This window comes from Triturus cristatus, chromosome 4_1, assembly GCF_964204655.1.
Source record: "Triturus cristatus chromosome 4_1, aTriCri1.1, whole genome shotgun sequence".
NCBI classification, from domain to species: domain Eukaryota; kingdom Metazoa; phylum Chordata; class Amphibia; order Caudata; family Salamandridae; genus Triturus; species Triturus cristatus.
Genome location: NC_140585.1, coordinates 801,997,681 through 802,015,451, shown reverse-complemented (window position 1 = coordinate 802,015,451; position 17,771 = coordinate 801,997,681). Strand labels below are relative to the sequence as shown.

The window sequence follows — 17,771 nt, the reverse complement described above, 5'->3', positions numbered from 1 at the left end:
ACAAAAACAATACTCTGAGGCTTTAAAAACAATACTCTCAGGTTTTAAAAGCAATACTCTGAGGCTTTTAAGGAGGAATCAACGAGGAGAAATAAAGATATTTCTCCTCAATGCGCCTCCCCTGGGAAGGCGAAGCATTTTCACACATTCCCAGGTTTACAAGTCTTAGTAAATCAGGGAATGCGCCAAAATCTATGGGTGGATGTGAAGGAATAACCATGCTACACCCATGAAACGCCTCCCCAGTGCAGAGTAATGCAAGGCAGTGACTTGTGCTGCCTTGTGTTTCTCCAGAGTTGCCAGGCAACGTAGGGCCATGCAAGATGGTCTTGTGGTGTATTGTATTTCCCTTACGGCACTATCTGGGGCGCAAGGCAACACGATACTATGATAACTCTGGCCCTGAATTGCTTCACATGCAGCAATTCGGGTAGAAAGAGATACAAACCAGAGAGAGTCAAGGCTGAGCACAAGGGAGATAAATAGGGACTACAAGGAACATGTAGGGGACTTATACTTTAAAGCACTATATGGGGCGGCTAGTTTACGAAGGTAACTGATGCCTGTTGCAATGAGTTTGAATTACATTTTTACCTGGACATATCGGGTTGTTTTCGAGGCTTGTTTCGCGTAGTTGCTCTTCCTAAGGATTGGCCTATCGGGCCATCATGCAGTGCTCAATGAGCTGGTCTGAAAGGTCAATGTGTGGGCTGGGTTTTTGGCTGTTTGTGTGCCCATTTTATAGTCTGCTGGGCCAGTTTGTACAGTTGGTTTCCCGGTCAGTGAAACAAACATTGCCTGTAGCAAGCTCAAATCAATTCAGTCCTCCCAGCCTTCTCCTAAAGGGTCCCCAAAGCCTGGAACAACCTACACTGCACATCAAAGTCTCCTCTTAAATTCTTGCCTTCCAGAAGAAGCTGAAGACCGGGCTTTTCAAATAGCCACCCCCCACCCCGAAGCAAAGCTTGACTCACACCAGCTCAGGGCCAGGATCCCCTCGCGGGGGATAGCGTGCTCTACAAATACGTATAACATCACATTATATTACATAACATAAATAAAAATAAAGTCTTAAACCCCTACTCCAAGAAACTAGAAATAATCACAGGGTAAAATGGCAGCTTTTTTCCTGCACTGGTTTTCATGAACTGGACACAAATAATGACAACACCTGGTGGAAGATAATCCATCCAGGGGGAAATAACTGTGTTTCAAAAGAGAATGCATATTGATTATATCGGAAAAGATACATTTATAATAACGAGGAACTTAGTTCTGTTGCGTGAAAATATTAAGGGCTCTTCACCAACTCTTATCATCACGCTAGTACAGTGGCATAGAAAGGGTGCAATGGGCCCCAATGCAAACAAGGAAATTGGGCCCCATCCCTTGGTTTGGTAGTAAAAAAACAATCACTAATTGTAGTGGAGTGGCCCCCTCACACACCTGGTGCCAATTCTAATGCATTAGTGGTTTGTGTAATTTTGTAAACCAACTCAGCATGCAACATAATAAAAACTGATTTTAATAGTCTATGGACTGATCAATATCTATCAAGGAGTTATGGATAGCGGCTATCCTATAAAACGTCCAAGTAGATATCATGGAACATAAAAGGTGCAGCGCATCCCTAACAAGTAATAAAGCTGTTTATTCTATTCTGGCGCCACCTGGTGGCCGTGGTCATGGCAGCTTATTTAATGGAAGCACTAACCCTGTCCGTGGAGCAGAAGTAAGGGAGGCTCATTTTCTTCCCCACAGATGAGTCAGGAGGAAATCCACCTGCCACAAATATTGCACACACCTAGATTTCTTTTAGAGTTCTTCAGTAGCAGCTGCTACTGGGGAGTAGTGGTAGAGTGGGTGGGGGACGGAGGGTGTTAAAAAAAAAAAAACAGAAAGGGAAAAATTACGCTTTTGGGACAGACAAAGTGAAATACCAAAATCGGGAAAGCATGCATTGAGTTGGAGGAGCGCTAAGTACACCAAGAGAGGAAGAAAGAAGATCTTGAACAAGTTAATAAGGAGAGATGAGGTTTAAGAGACATTGAGGTCAAGGAACTGCTAAACTTTTAGACAAAGTACATAGAAAATAAAATTAGAAAATGTTCAATAGGGAGCCATTTACTGGTCACAGGAATATTGAAATATAAATGTAGCAAGGCAACCAAAAAAACTGAATAATGAAGAAATAACTGGAACTTACAAATAGAATAGACTGTGCTTGCAACCGCATAGCTATAGATGGGAATGGCATGAATGACTAGATTGCCTTTTTAGCATGCAGTTGGATACAACAAGTACAAGTGACTGATGTTATGTGTTCTTAAAAGCAGAGAGACAACACAATTTGGATACAAAGGTTCCAAGCAAGAGCAGCAGAAGTAATATGAGTTGGAGGAAAATTAAGGACTATCTCGGGCGTATCTGAAAACAAGGAAACAGGAAAACTCTTTCTTAGAATAGCATGCACAACAAATATGGGCAGTTTGTGAGTTTTGTAAAATGTCAACGCATGCTTACCCATTTAAAATGCATCCAACACCTTTCTGAGCGTGTACACAAAAGGCAGAGTAGATATGTACATATGATGATGTGCGAATCGATATAGCATAAGTTTTGAAATGTAATTCGTGAAATATAATGTTATAGACATTCAATATTGGGTGCTAGTACAGTGCTTGATACTTATCCACCTCAGGTATTGAATATATTGAGATCACCAAGTGACTCAAAATTAGCTTCACACCATAGGCACTGTAGCACACCGGAAAGAGTTATTCAATTTTCAATTCAATATCCTTAAGTCCATTCCATAGCATTAAATGTCACAGAAAAGTTCAAATATTAATCCAATTCCACGTTGAGTTGTTAATGATTGGCCTTTATTCCAAATTCACAAAGGCAGCCATTTCCAATTCACAGGCAGCCGACGCGCGTTTCGCCCAATGGGCTTCCCCAAGGCTCCAAAATAAGATATTCTTGCATATGTTGTCTCGCATAAGATATCGATTCCCATTCAAGTCCTATCGCAACAATTCTGCTGTCCAACTGTAAAGTGCATAATAATAAGTCCAGTCATCGTCATTCTAAGTATGTAGAATCAAAATCAATTGGTGTACAATATATTTCATTCCTGGGACCATGTTATGTCCTCACTTTGTCCCCGCGCACTTGTCTAGAAACTCCCTCAGTTCTCTGCGCACAGCCTCCCAAAGAACATTAATATTCACTCTCCCGTTGGACCTTTCTGAGCGTGGTGTTTAGTGTTATCATAAATAGTTAATTTTAGACTTTTGAGTCTTTTATTTGAGCCCATCCACTTTTCAGTTTCAGGCATACATTTTTTTAAACTTGAAGTTGTTTGGATGGACAGAAATATAGCTGTATATTGTCTGCATGACATTGCAGGCTAAATTCATACTCTGTTAATGGTCACGAGTGGTCACAGTTACAACGTGAAATTGAATTGTTTTGTCTGGTTGCTCACTCTAAATGGTTAATGATTCTAATACCTGTTTTTATGGTTAAAGCTAATGAAAAAAGCTCTTGAGTTTCTAGCAAAACTTTAGCAAACAGAATTAGATTGTCATAATTGGAAGGTGAAAATTCATTGGTTGGCACTCTGAATCTTCACAACGACCTTACTCCACTTCTTACTTTAATTATTTATGTATGGGCTTTGCAATGTTCTGCATGAAGCTTTTGGCTGCTCCATAGTGCAGGAAGGGAAAAAACACTATACCTCAGATGAGCAACATAATGTAAGGAGAGAACATTTCCAATCAGGCAGCGTGGGTAACCATCTCTGATTTCTGTGATCACAGCCCCAAGAGGCCCAGGGAGTTAAATAGATCCGTTTTCATGCGATTGCTAATATATGTATTTGGGTTCAGCTCTCAGACGGTTTGAGGGCATTCCACCATCTTGGCCCTTCTGCATCCAGTGATCGGTCTCCATTTTTCAACCACATGAAAATGCATTTTTAGATCAAGTTCGCTGCTGATGATTGAGGGTTATAACGGGGAAGTATCATAGAGAAAATGTGTGCAAGTATTTTGAGACTTTCTTTCAGAAGGGTTTGTAGTCAGAGAAAAGGAGATTGAGTTTTATCCTGGCTTCGAGTGGAAGAATGTAGAGAGCCTGCAGAGAGGGGTTGATGAAGTGAGGTTTACATAGTGCATGCATGTTTTGGCAACCTAGTTTTGTAGCCTCCGTAGCTTGGCAATGAAGGCTTTGCAATAGTCTAGATGGGACATGATGAGGGCTTGAGTAAGCTCCACCCAATGGGAGGCTTTGAGTGTTGGTAGGGTTATAAGTAGTAGAGCGAGTTCAAGATTGACCTCTTCGACTAGGGCATTGACATGTGGAGCTAACAACAGTTTGTTTCACAAAGCCCTAACGTACATCCAGTTGTGGCAATATTTGAAATACAGTTCAGCTCAGGAAATGGAATTCAATTTTGTTTTCAATACTGCCACTGGCCAGAAAGGCAGTGCTAAAGCATACAAATACACCGCAAAGCTTTGTTACAAACTATTATCATACTGTTTTCTTCACAATAAACTTAGAGATATTTCATTTGAACACAAGTATAAGGTAGGCCTTTACAGAAGAAAGTTCTTATGAGCAATACATGGCATACCTGTTCATAGTGCGGGCCCGTCTGGTATGGCGGGGATCCCTTTCGTTTCTCGGCTCTGGGCTCATATCTAGTGTCCTTTGGGACCTAAGCAATAGCTCACAGCCTTGAGCAGGTCCTTCGTTATGTTCATCGATCGACTGTTTTGTCAGGAAATCATATTCTCATGGGCAGCCATCCCCATGGCTGATGGTGTTAGCCAAACACTGCAATATTTTTCTTGGCTAACACCTTCACCACACAACTGGCCATTACTTTTGATTACAGTTTGTATGTCCTTAGAATGTAGTGGTCAAACGAGAACCGCCCCTCCTAGCTCGTTGATATGGACACCACACTGCCAACTTTGACCCAGAAACAACACAGAGATGAACACAACATACGGACAACAGACAATCGTACGGGTTTAAAATCTTCTTAGAGTTACTTACTGGTTGAGAAAGGCGAAGAGATATCTCATCACTATCAGGACAGACCTGGGAACAGTCAGAAGGATTTTGCGTATGTGCTGTGCCCTCTCATAGAGATTATCTATTCCTGCAGGAAAAAGCATTAAGAGCCTATTAATTCTGGTGTTAGTTGATAGAGCAAACAAGTAAAACGTTTCCATGAATCACTACGGTGCGAATTTATATCTAAAGCATGTGAAGCGCGCTTTGCATTCTTGTTCTGCTAGCTTTAGACAAATTCCCTCAATTTCAATAGCAGCGGGCATTTTATAGGACGCATAAACCTGAGCGTAGGAAATCACAATTACACTATCAGCTCCATGTTGAGAGGCATTTCACGCTCGGTTATATCTCATTTTATGGCTTTTATTAGTAATCTGATAAATAAATGGATCAAGCACATGTCTGGATTCAGTTCCTTGAGGCGCATCACAGAAAGCTGTAGGTAAGAAAGAGTGATGGCAGCGCCCGAGAACTACCAGGGCAAGCAAAATCAAGTGGGGTAATTGTGTGATGTATCTAAACTGCTAACTGCTTATGGACTGTCTGCTTTACGTAGCAGATAGCTGCTGCTATGGAAAGCATTTTAGAAGCATTTACTGTAATAGTGAAGAGAATGGAGAACAAAGCAATGCCATTGGGTCATGTAATAAATAAGTAATGTAAATAACATAGTATTATTATTCATAATAACAATTATAAAGCAGGTACCGCAAACTCAATGAAAAGATTGCTTCTGTTATTCTATTAATTTTATCCAGGCTAGAAAAGACAAAAGGCTAGCTAAGCCCTTGCCAGGATTCCAACTTCTTATTGACAGATGCTTGCGGTGCGTATAATTTGGTTAAAAGGAGAAGACTTAATTGTAATTTAGATGTATGTACCACTAATCACAACATGTCATCATGGACAGCTGAAGGCACTGTCGCGAATGTTAAACCAGGCAGGCATCAGATGTGTGATAAAATGCTTCAGTATAGGCTGGACTCATTTAAAATGTACATAGTTACCATCTCTACGAAGAAGGTAACGATGTATCCATGAATGGTCTCAGTAGCATCTCTGGGTGACTCAAAGTGCACCCCTATCGACACACTTGCATAGTGCGCGTGCTAATGGTAATTTATAAGATGAGGGTGGACAGATATAGTATCAAACAGGTAGAATTTAATTAAAACTGTGCATAGTGGCACTCCTTCTTGTATTACAAATGGAACGTGCCTCAGGGAAGAAGAATCCAAACAACGTGAGACAAATATCTGCAGCAGAGCCCACCGTGCACAGGATCACAATGCATAGTGGCATTTACATATCGAATACTCAATGGCATGGGAATGCTTGAGCCAAACATCTAAACCATTGAGGCTATTGTTTTTGTGGTTCTGTGCTTACGTTTTAGCGTGTCTGTGAAATTACAAAAGTGAACCAACTACTAGACTTCACTCTAAAAGGATCAATCTGGCCGAAATGCACGACCACATCCCACATCTACGATGGGGAGTGGTCCAGCAGATGCGTTTCATCCTCCTTGTTATCACTGAGATGAATTTAGAGTTTGTGGCCACACTGAGATAAGGGGTCCATGTATTTTATGTTAATTAGTGTATATAAACATAGCACGGCTTGCGTCAGATTAGCCACTCCAGAGTGCCCTGGTCAAACAAGATGATTGGCGTCTATTGAAGCAGTTTCTCACCAAGTTAGACCAGTTCTTCTATAAGCTGTACGGGAGGACTTGGAGTCCAAAAAAGTCAAGTGTTTTCCTCATTTCTGAGCCAACAGTATAAGGGCCCAGCAATGGCATTGGCTTGGAGAGCAAGTGTCAGAATGTCCATCAATGATAAAATTAGGACTTCAATACAGAGCCAGAGATTCAAGAAAGGGAGCAGTATTTTATGTAAGCCAGAGGTACTTCTTATGTGGGATATTTTCTGCTCAACAGGACTTCTTGACAAATCGCGAGTGGAAGGGCAAAGAGTGGAGTAGAGTGGCATAGACTGTTGTGGAGTGGCGTAGAGCAGAGTGGAGAGGCATAGAGGGTGTTGCATAGAGAAGAGTATTGTAGAGCAGAATAGATTGTCGTAGAGAGGAGTGGCATAGAGTGGAATAGTGGAGGCGAGTGGAATGACACAAAGTAGAGTGGAGTAGAACAGAGTGGAGTGACGTAGAGTGGATTAGTTTGTTATAGGACAGAGTAGAGTGAAGTGGCATGGAGTTGCGTAGAGCATCATAGATTGGAGTAGTGTTGTAGAGTGGCATACAGTGGAGTAGAGTGTAACAGAGTGGAGTAGAGTTTGAGAAATCTCTTAATGAATATTTCTTTAGCACCACCACAGAATGTACGTGTACCTCCTCCCTGCAGGGCTGTTTTAAAGGTTATGTTACAGCCTAGTAAACTGGAGCATGGGAAGGGCATGAGCGAGCTCTATGGAGAGTGTCACAGAAACACAGGTAAACACTATGCTCCCTTGGAAGACGGAGCCTGACATTTGACGACTGTGCTTAAATACACAGCAAATGTGACAAGATGAGAACAAGATTAAAAGGCCTGTTTTCAGAAAGTGATCTCGAAAGGATATAGTAAACAAGGATTGGTCAAGGGAAGGGACAGACTCGTGCTGGACAGCCTAAAAAAATAGGGCCATCAAATAGAAAGCAAGGACATGTGATTACAAACCACAAAGTCAAAGGTGAGCAATGGGCAGAATGCATTCCCCAGGAAGTTTTCTGAATGTCCCCATGTTTTCTGAATTCTCTGGTAGGCTTCGACCTAAAAATGAAATGTTCAAATAGTTCCTAATTTAGAGGGTCTCACTGCCCACAGGAGAACCAATCTACAAATTTTAAATATGAGATCTGTCTGCAAATAGCTTCCAGTGCCTCTGAAAAAAATCTACTCCTGTGTATTTATATGGAATAAATAAGAAGAAAAAACGATATAAACATATCACTATTTTAAAATTAAGGAGGTATTATGTTATAGAGGAGATGGATAGTCGGAGGAAACAGATGTGGGAAGGGGAGGCTGCACTTAAGTAGTAATCACTCTCATTACGTATTTAAGCTCTTTAAAATGCATCATCCCATACCCCTCTCCCCATTCCCCTATGGTGGGAAATTCAGAATTCTTACCAGGCATGCCTGACAGACTATTTAAGCAGTAGAGAGACAGCCCCAACCTGACACTGAAAGACCTTTATGTCCACAGGCCTTCACCTCAATAGGAAAGATATCTTTAGAATCACCCTGCTCTTCCACTGGGTACGCCAACCCACCATACGGCAGGGCACACCAGAGAAACTACATCTGTCGAAGACTTACTTGCAAGTGGGGAACAGAGGAAAGCAATAACAAAAATCTAAAACGCACTGGAACCACCCCTGGAATTACATGCCACACATTATATTTCAAAATGCAGGACAGGCCTAGATATCGACATATACAAGCCCAATGGGCCACAATCTGGCATAGACATGCTAAGTCATCTATTTGTACATAATTTAAGGAAAGCATCTATAAGGTGGTTTTACACTAGTATCCTGCTCCAGACTATTTATCTCACATTCATGGATGCTGGAGAGACTGCTATGAACTGGAATCCTATTTGCAGATGTAGTGGGTTTGACCAGACATCTGTCATTTTGGGGAAGAAGAGTAGACTCGAATACATGAAATCACTGAAATCACTCTGAATATGGATCCTCTGACTTTACTGCTAGGTGCAGCTGACGATGGAGGCCTCTACACCCTCAACTCACTGATCGGCTAACTTGTATCCCAACTGCTTCTCGCTGCCAGATTGACAATTGCACAAACAATGGAAGCGCCCGGAAAACCCAACCCTATGTATCTGGTGTAACAACGCATGGATTCTCTCTGCAATGAAGTGCCTTACCACAACTGGATGCGGCAAAATGTACGGTTATGAAAGGATATGAACTGCATTCCTCATATTTGTTAACCACCAAGATGCAATACACAGAGACATACTGCCTCCTGGCCTGAGGTCCATAACTGGTTTGCATTCCTCACCCTCACCGTGTTTTCTCTATTCATGAGTGTGTGCTACGCTGGGGTGCTGTTATAGAACTTTTGCTTAGGTACATTGGAAGCAAATCTATACTGCATGATTATTGATCACCAGTATGGTATACATTTGATTTTCCATTGTGTAACATTATAACACTTGATCCCTCCTCTTTCACATTATATAAATACATAAATGTCTAATATATGATGGTTTAATATTTTCATTAAGTTGTGGAGGCTCATTTGCTTCAGCATTCTTCATAGGGAAGGTTTCAAATTCAACATCACCTATTCCAGGAACATGACTTGAGTTCATGAGTGGTTCACGGTCATGAATATAAATTATTAGCATTCTAGTTATTCATGAGAATTCGGAGCTCAAAGAAGTACATATTTAACTCAGCATGTCAGATGGTTTACTCACCAGGGACAGATGGTCTGGGATGCATTTGATAAAGGATATAAGAAGCTTCTATCTCCTAATCTCCTCAATTATATAACGAGGACCTCCGGGATGGGGAACTCCTGCAGACACTCAGTGAGACCATAATTACAATTCTTCCAAAACCAGGCAAAGACTCAGTGAAATGTCAATCCTCTCACCCAATGTTTCTATCAAATATAGAAAATAAAATCCTGATCAAAATGCATGCAGGTCAGCAAGCACCCCTGATGAAGGGCTTGATCCGTCTTGGACCAATCAGGGTTTGCTCTGGGTAGGTTCACACCCACCAGGCTGCCATCATGCACCAATTAAACCCAGAGTTAGAGGTGACTGAAGTCTTTTTGTTATAAAAGGCCTTTGACACCTTATCAAGTTCTTTTTTTGCTAATTGTCTTCGGTAGGCTAGAAATCGGGTCATACATGTTGCAGCTATTAGACGTTATTACACTATAACCCCATTGCAAGAGCCGGACAAACCTCAGACTCCATTCAGACTGGCAAATGTACCAGTCAGGCCCCCCCATCTGCCCCCCGCGTATGCTATTCATTCTGGCAACAGAGCCACTGGCTTGGCGGTTGAGAGAGAAACCAATTGAAAGAGGTTTATTATACTGGGATGTATTTCAATAACTATTCATGCAGATGACATCTAACAGTTTTTCCGATACCTGGATGACAATCTGGCCTCAATTATTCATGATATCATCTGGTTTGATGGATACTCAGGAGTCTCCATTAATTGTGATGAATCTGAGATCTTTCCCCTGACGGAGAATAATCATAAACCTAGTCTGGACTTCCCGATAAAGTGATGCTGTAACACTGCTACGCATTCAGAGGATACACTGCATAGAGGCAATGAAACCATCATTAAGCTAAATTACAGCTCAGCAAGGGAGCAAACAACTTGCAACTTAAATACCTGGATTACGTTGAAGCTCTCTTTGGCACCCGGAGTGGCACTAATCAAAATGATAATATCTCAAATTTCTAAACCTGTTTTCGAACAAACTTATTTGATTAAATAAACATTGCTTTCACTTCCTAAGGTCACAGCTTGTCAGATTAATAAGGTGGGCAAAAAACTGCGGATTAGCTTGTTCTCCCATACCTTATACCTGAGAGGGAGCAAACAAATGTGTATTCATTGCATGCCTTACTGCCTTGTGGTCCGCACACTAAGACACGTACTGTGGCAACCACTTGCTGCCGTAGAAGAGCATGTAAAATGAAGCGGGCTAGACCTATTACTCAGCGCTGATTCCCCTGATCCAGAAACTCTTCCTCCCCTTGACTTATAAGTAGGTTGTGATGGAATCCTTGCATAGGGCAAGACTCGCCCGAATAAGAGATGTATATAAGTGTTTTACATTCAACTAATATAAATCTGATTGGACAACCGCCCCACTAGCTATATTTACAATTGTTCAACCATGCAATAAACTGAGTAACATGACTATAGACTTTCCCTAGGAGCCAGGCAAGCTTAAGTCCAAATCTCAATTAATAGGCTCCGCTGATTCCAAACGATGGGGGACCAAACTATACTCTCTGCGGAGAGACATTAGAGAAGAGAAGACTGACCAGGTCAGACTCACCTGGGAAACGGCTCTTGGTATAGAAATAAATAAACAAGGAAATGTGGATACATTGTTTCACACAAACCAAACTGATCACTCTAAATTACAGACACAAATTAATGTACTTCATACATTGGCTAGACAACACAAAATAGACCCTTCACTAAGTCACAACTCTCTCAGATGTAAAACTGCCCAGGTGAGCCTTCTACACCTGGCCTGGCTGTGTCTTAGGGTATATGACGAGCTGAGATATACTGGCAACAAACGATTTGCCACCAGGTAGAGATGTCTCCTATAATAGCCCTACTGGGCTTTGCAAAATGAATACCTCAACCCGTAAGGCGTTTGCCATGGACCAGCGGCAGCTGACGCGCAGAGGCCATTTTTTGATGCAAGGGCCCGATTCCTGACACACTGATCAGAGATATGTCATACAATGATAGAAGTGAGATACATGCAATTCTGCAATCAGTTACCTCCAGGCCTAAAGTCATATGGCAATATGGCGGCCTTTGAGAGCCTACCTAACAGACTGGGGGAATGGGATGGAGGGCCTTGTAGGCCCTCTTATAAATACAGACTGAAACTTTGCAAATTGCAAATGATTTATGTTCTTCTTAGGCTTGGGCCCTTTTTGAAACACCGATTCCACATACAATATGTTACTATCCAACAGTGCGAATGCCACCTAAAGCCATGGCTGTGAAACTCAATAGAAAAGCATAGACAATACAGCGTACTGTATGCTGCCAAGATGTGATCAAAAGAAGTACAGTGAACTTAGTGCAAGAGTAAGAAGTTGGGGATGTTAGTTTTGTAATTTCCAATAATAATACAATGTAAATAAACCAGTTAGCCAGTCACTGCGATCTGAATGCATGCATTGGATACTCTCTCATGATAACGTAATATGTTGCATCAGCAATGACTAACTGTAACTTTATGCTGGAAAATGTAATAAAAAAATAACAAAAACTTTTCTCACATAGATGTGGGAAATATTTGAGAAACCTGTAGCAAATATAGCCTAATTTTCGCTTCTGGAGCACTAACCATAATTTCCTTGAAAAAATCATTTGAGGATCAGCATTTTTACTTGGTGAAACCACCTTACAACTCACCACAATTCCTAAAATTAGAATGGTGCCACCAAACAATTATCTATAGTGCGGCTAAATGTAGTTATCACCTGTTTACAAGCAGAGCATTCAGTACAATGCATTTCAATAGGACTAAAATAATGACGCCTTTTTGCCAAAAACAATCCACCCGGAATGCATGTTGTAACCTTCCACCAAAATGGTACCATGAAAAACTAGCCATGCACAAACAATTTTGCCAATTTCACCTCAAATTTTAAGGGTCCAATTTACAATAGAAATATTATCGGGGGGGAGGGGGGGAGAGGGGTTGGAGGTGAGAGGCGGGGGAGGGAGGCACTCCCAGATAGTTCATGATCATAGTAGTCAGAGGGCTGAGAAGATGACGAGAGCCCTAATCCACACCCTTGGATAATATTGCTTAAAAATATATATAAATAATCGAAGAGTGAAGCACCACAGATCAGGAAGTGTCTCAAAGTGTCACAAGGCGAAAGGTTGGGCCACTATCCAACAAAGAACATACATTAATTGGCAAGGCAGATGGATTGCGAGGAGCTCCGCAACATCACCAACATGTCTATGTTACATAAAACAAAAAATATTAATAAAATGTTTTGGTGTATTTGTTTTTTATAATATGTATGTATTTATTGAATTTTGATTATTAATATTTTATCATTGTTTACTTGTGTGCTTTTATGGCCTCGAGCCGAAATAAAGTTTTTCAAACAAAATACAATCCAGTCCCAGAGTAGGATGAATTCTGAAGTGACCTTATGACAACGTGATATGCCTCAGTAAAACAAATGAATATGTAAAGCAAAACATGCATGATTCACAGAACGACATATGCAAAATATTGATTGAATAGGAGAAATTGTGTCTTCAATACAAGAGCAAAGTCCGGGAAAATCATATACAGAGTTGGTGCGTGAACAGCAGTCTGCTTTTTAAGCACATGCATCTAAAATACCCAACTTAAAATTTCCCCAGAACCACAAGATTTCTAGTCCTAGGTGTTCATTGTACATAACAATGCAATCTGGTTTTTCAATCTGCATCAACTGAAATGGATCCCCAAACTGAGAACCCCACAAAGCATTTGTGTTGTTAAATGACAGCAGAACTAGTTCACCTTGTGACCGGGGTCATCCAGTCGACCTTAATTTATGAAAGAAATGGTGGTACTTCTCCCAAAGAGTCGGAGTTATAAAAAGAAAACTGGAAAACTCAAAACAGCTGCCATGGGCAAAGAAAAACATAAACCCAAAGTGACGAGTACATAATAAATGAGAATGTCAGCCCATTCATTCCACATACAACAATAAACCAAAGGCAAACCCAGTTTTAGTGAAGTGATCTGTCTAAAGATGTGGAAACTTTAACAGACAGCGAGGGTCCCTGTGGAGCCGTGGGGCATTGTACTAACACATGCCAGGAGCTTTGCTGTTAAATACAACGAGGTGGCACTTGGGGCTTGCATCCTACGCACGCCAAGTTCATCTGTCAGGCTCAACACAACAGAAAAATCTGTTGTCATTAAATATTAAACTTTGTGCTCCCTTCAATACCAGAGAGGTGCGATCCTGAAAGCAGGACACAGAAAAAAAAGAGCGGGTAAGGATAGCTAAACTGAGCCGCTGTGTCCATTTCATGCATGGCCATTTGCAGGATGTATGAGCCTCCTACCACCACAGCAGTCCAATCTAAAATGAGGGCATTTGAGAACCTTACTACCAACACGTTGGCGGGAGGCTTGTGTAGTTTTGTGGGATATTACTTGCAAACAAGCACTGGTAAAGCCAATAGGTCTGGCCTTTGTAAATTATTAGCTTTTTAAATAGATTTTAGTCCTTCTGTACAGCATCCCCGATGATGTACAGCATAGCTAAATAAGAAAAAGAAAGCCTATGACATGCCTGCCATTTGGAAGGTGTGTGCATCACAACGTGCTTGCCTGCAAAAAAGCTTATAGCGTTTCTTTTTTTTTTTTTTTCCGAACAATATGGGCAAGTCCCCCCAAAAATGTGGGATTTTGTTTATGCGTGGGGGGAGCAACGTAAAGGGCGTACATGGAGAGGAGCAATGCAGGGGGATGGAAGAAGAAGCAGACAGAGAAGGAGGACACAGGTGGGGAAGCAACAGGAAGAGAGTGAGGTGGAAGCAACATAGAGGGTAAAACCGGAGAGAAGAAACAATGTGCAAGATAGCAAGTCAGTGGGGTAGATGCACACAAACTGGAAAGCAATAGAGGAGACTTGTGAGCCAGCGCAACATGGCGGAGCAGTGGGGAGAAGCACAAGCGTGAGCAACATGGAGTGCAGGAGAAGAGAATTACATAAGGAAGACAGTTGGAAAGCACGTGTAGTCTCGTGGAGTGCTTAACCAAAAAGAAAAAAGTGTTGCTTGAAAAGCAAGCGGTGGAAGCATAGAAGCCATCCAATGAAAAGATATGGAAAAGAGGCTATGCTCCATGGGCGGGGAAAACACAAGACTGAAAATCTGCGACATAATTAAGAAGCAGGCAATTGAGAGTGACAGGAAAGTAAACCAATGGTAAGCAATGGGCGGGTTCCAAGTCCCTCTATGTTCTTGGTAAGCCCACAATATGTCTTTTGCAACCAGCCAGCTGTGCTGTGATGTTGGTTCGGCCTAATGAACCTGGTAGCATGCCTGACACATTTAAACTTTGAATTTTTGAAGCCTTATGCAGGTTTTTGCAACATGGGTAATAGCTGTACCGTATTTGGTTTTCAGCCTTGCTTAGGTATTTTCCTCAACAGGTGTGTCTCAACTTTTTTTCTTGAGATGAACGAAGTTTGGGCTCAGAAGAGTTTCATTGAAAGGGAACTCCTGATTGTTGCTGCACATCTGGAGAAGGACTGGTAAAGTATTTCCTAATAAGGAATTTCGGACATTTCAGGAACAATATATTCACGTGCATTCGGTGATGGTGTGATTGTTGTTAACTAATTAGACAGCAGAGTTTTGGGGCAGGCATGCCATCTTGGAGTTGGACAAATTTTCGATAGGAAACAAATAAATAGAAAACAGGACTATGGTGATATGGTTGTTGTGATGAACACTTGAGATTAGCGATTGATTTGATTTGATTTGATTTGATTTGATTTGACGAAGATTTATATTGCGCAGACAATAACCCGCAGGTATCAAGGCGCCTATCAAAGTGAAGTATCAGTATATCACCTTACGCATAGGCTTGCAGGAAGAGGCAGGTTTTAAGGGCACCTCGAAATCTCTGAATGGAGGGTAATGATCTGAGATCCAGAGATAGATCATTCCACCATTTAGGAGCCAGGGTAGAGAAAGCCCTACCGCCCCATTTAGCTTTTCTTATCCGGGGGATTTTCAGAAGCAATTTCCTGGAGGACCGCAAGTCCCTTCCGGGAGTGTAGTGAGAGATGATAGAAGCAACTCCCATATCATTATTCCTTGCAATGGCTCTGTAAGTCATACACAGGACTTTAAACCGTATCCGGTATTCAACCGGTAGCCAATGCAGTGTTCTCCTCGCCAAAGTGGCCGAGGAGCATCTAGGAACATCCAGGACAAATCTGGCAGCAGCATTCTGGACTACCTGCAAGCGCTGCAGCAGGCCTCTATTCATCCCTGCATACAGCGCATTGCAGTAGTCCAGTCGGGAGCCGATAAGGGCGACCACTACTTGCTTTCTGGACTGAAGGGAGAGGTACTTCCTAATTTTACGTAAGGTATAAATTAGGCCCCAACAAGAGGAGATGGTTTTACTGACCTGTCCACCCATACTAAGGACAGGATCTATCATCACCCCCAGATTTCTGGCAGATATCGTGGGGGAAGGGCATAGTCCTAACGAATCAGGCCACCAGCTGGCTGACCAAATATCCTGACTCCCTCCAAACACCATCACCTCAGTCTTCTCCCCATTCAGCTTAAGCGAATTTTGGACCATCCACTGACCAACTGCTTCCATACAGGATCTAAAATTGGAAGCAGTTGGTACGTCTGAGTGGGAGAGAGAGACGAGGATCTGGGTATCATCTGCGTAGGAGATTGCCTCCATCCCGAAAGATCTGATTAACCTGGCCAGTGGGGTCACATAGATGTTAAATAGGGTCGGACTAAGGGCCGACCCCTGCGGGACCCCACACAGCACTGGTCGGGATGGAGATAGGAACTCTCCCAGCTTGACTCTTTGTTCCCTGCCATTTAGGAAGGAGGTCATGAGATCCAAAGCTGCGTCCTTAACCCCCACCTCCCTCAGGCGATGTATAAGTATTGAGGGGGAGAGGGTGTCAAAGGCCGCGGTTAGATCCAAAAGGACCAGGAGGGTGGTCTGGCCCCCATCCACTCGCGTACGGATTTTATCAAGCACGATGGTGAGGGCCGACTCAGTGCTGTGTTCCCTCCTGAATCCATGCTGGGAGAAGTCTAAACAGCCCGAGCCTTCCACAAAGGCAGCGAGATGCTTGTTAAGATGTGCCTCAAGCATCTTCGCAGGGGCTGGAAGCAGGGAGATTGGACGGAAGTTTTTTAGAACCTCCGGGTCGAGGGAAGCTTTCTTCAGCAGTGGTTTGACTACTGCATTCTTCCACTCCATGGGGAAGATGCCCTCTCGTATACATCGGTTCATAATTACGAGTAGAGGTGGTAAGAGAGATTCCCTACACTGCTTAATGATCTTCAAAGGGCAGATGTCTAATGGGGAGCCGGAGTTGGTTTTATCAAGCAGGATCTCCAGATCTTGTAGGGCCAGCGGGGGAAAGGAGTCAAAAGTACTCAGAGGGGAGACACCAGAAGTGGTGTTGTCCTCCTCAGCCAATTCGGAGGGCCTGCTGATCGTAGCCTTTTGTACCTCAAGCGCTAGATGGATGTCTTGTATTTTAGTATGGAAAAAGGAAGCAATTTTATCACACAGATCTTGCGAGGGAATAACTGGGTCAGATGTTTGAAGGTTGACCAAAGAGTCAACGACTCTGAAAAGCTCCTTAGGCGAAGAGAGGGAGGTAGTTATGGCCACATAATAGTTTTGTTTGGCCTCCATTATCTCAGCCTTATATTTCCTAACTAAGATCCTATGGGCTTCCTTATTCTTAAAATCCCAGCTAGCATGCCAGAGCCTCTCCATCCTCCTGACTTCTTGTCTAAGAAGTCTAAGGGAATCTGAGTACCATGGGGCAGAGGGTCTCTTCCTAGCTTGACGACGAGTCTGTAATGGGGCCAGTTCGTCCAGGGCCTCAGTAATAACCCGGCCAAAATGCCCTACCGCAGTCTGAACATTATCCAGGTCCACTGTGGAGAGACTGCCGGCCCAGGGAGTAAAGGAATCAGGTCTGATGTTTCTAAAGTTTCTGCTAGTCCCCAGGGTGTGTTTCCCTGTTTTACTACCCTCATTCTGGGGGCATTCCAACAGGAACGGAACCGCAAGATGATCAGACCAAGACAAGTGTACCGGGTCCTTAACAATCAGACGGGGGTCGTTGGAGAAAATACCATCTAGAGTATGGCCTGCATGATGGG

General features: G+C 42.5%; 1 protein-coding gene across 1 annotated transcript in view; it reads right to left on the bottom strand.

The window, feature by feature from the left end:
• The window catches only part of SRGAP1 (SLIT-ROBO Rho GTPase activating protein 1), a 497,889-nt gene that overhangs the window by 54,906 nt on the left and 425,212 nt on the right, over positions 1 to 17,771 (bottom strand). The window contains exon 16 of the mRNA XM_085653404.1: positions 5,074 to 5,179. Within this exon, the coding sequence (XP_085509530.1) occupies positions 5,074 to 5,179 (106 nt within the window). The remainder of the gene's footprint in view (positions 1 to 5,073; positions 5,180 to 17,771) is intronic.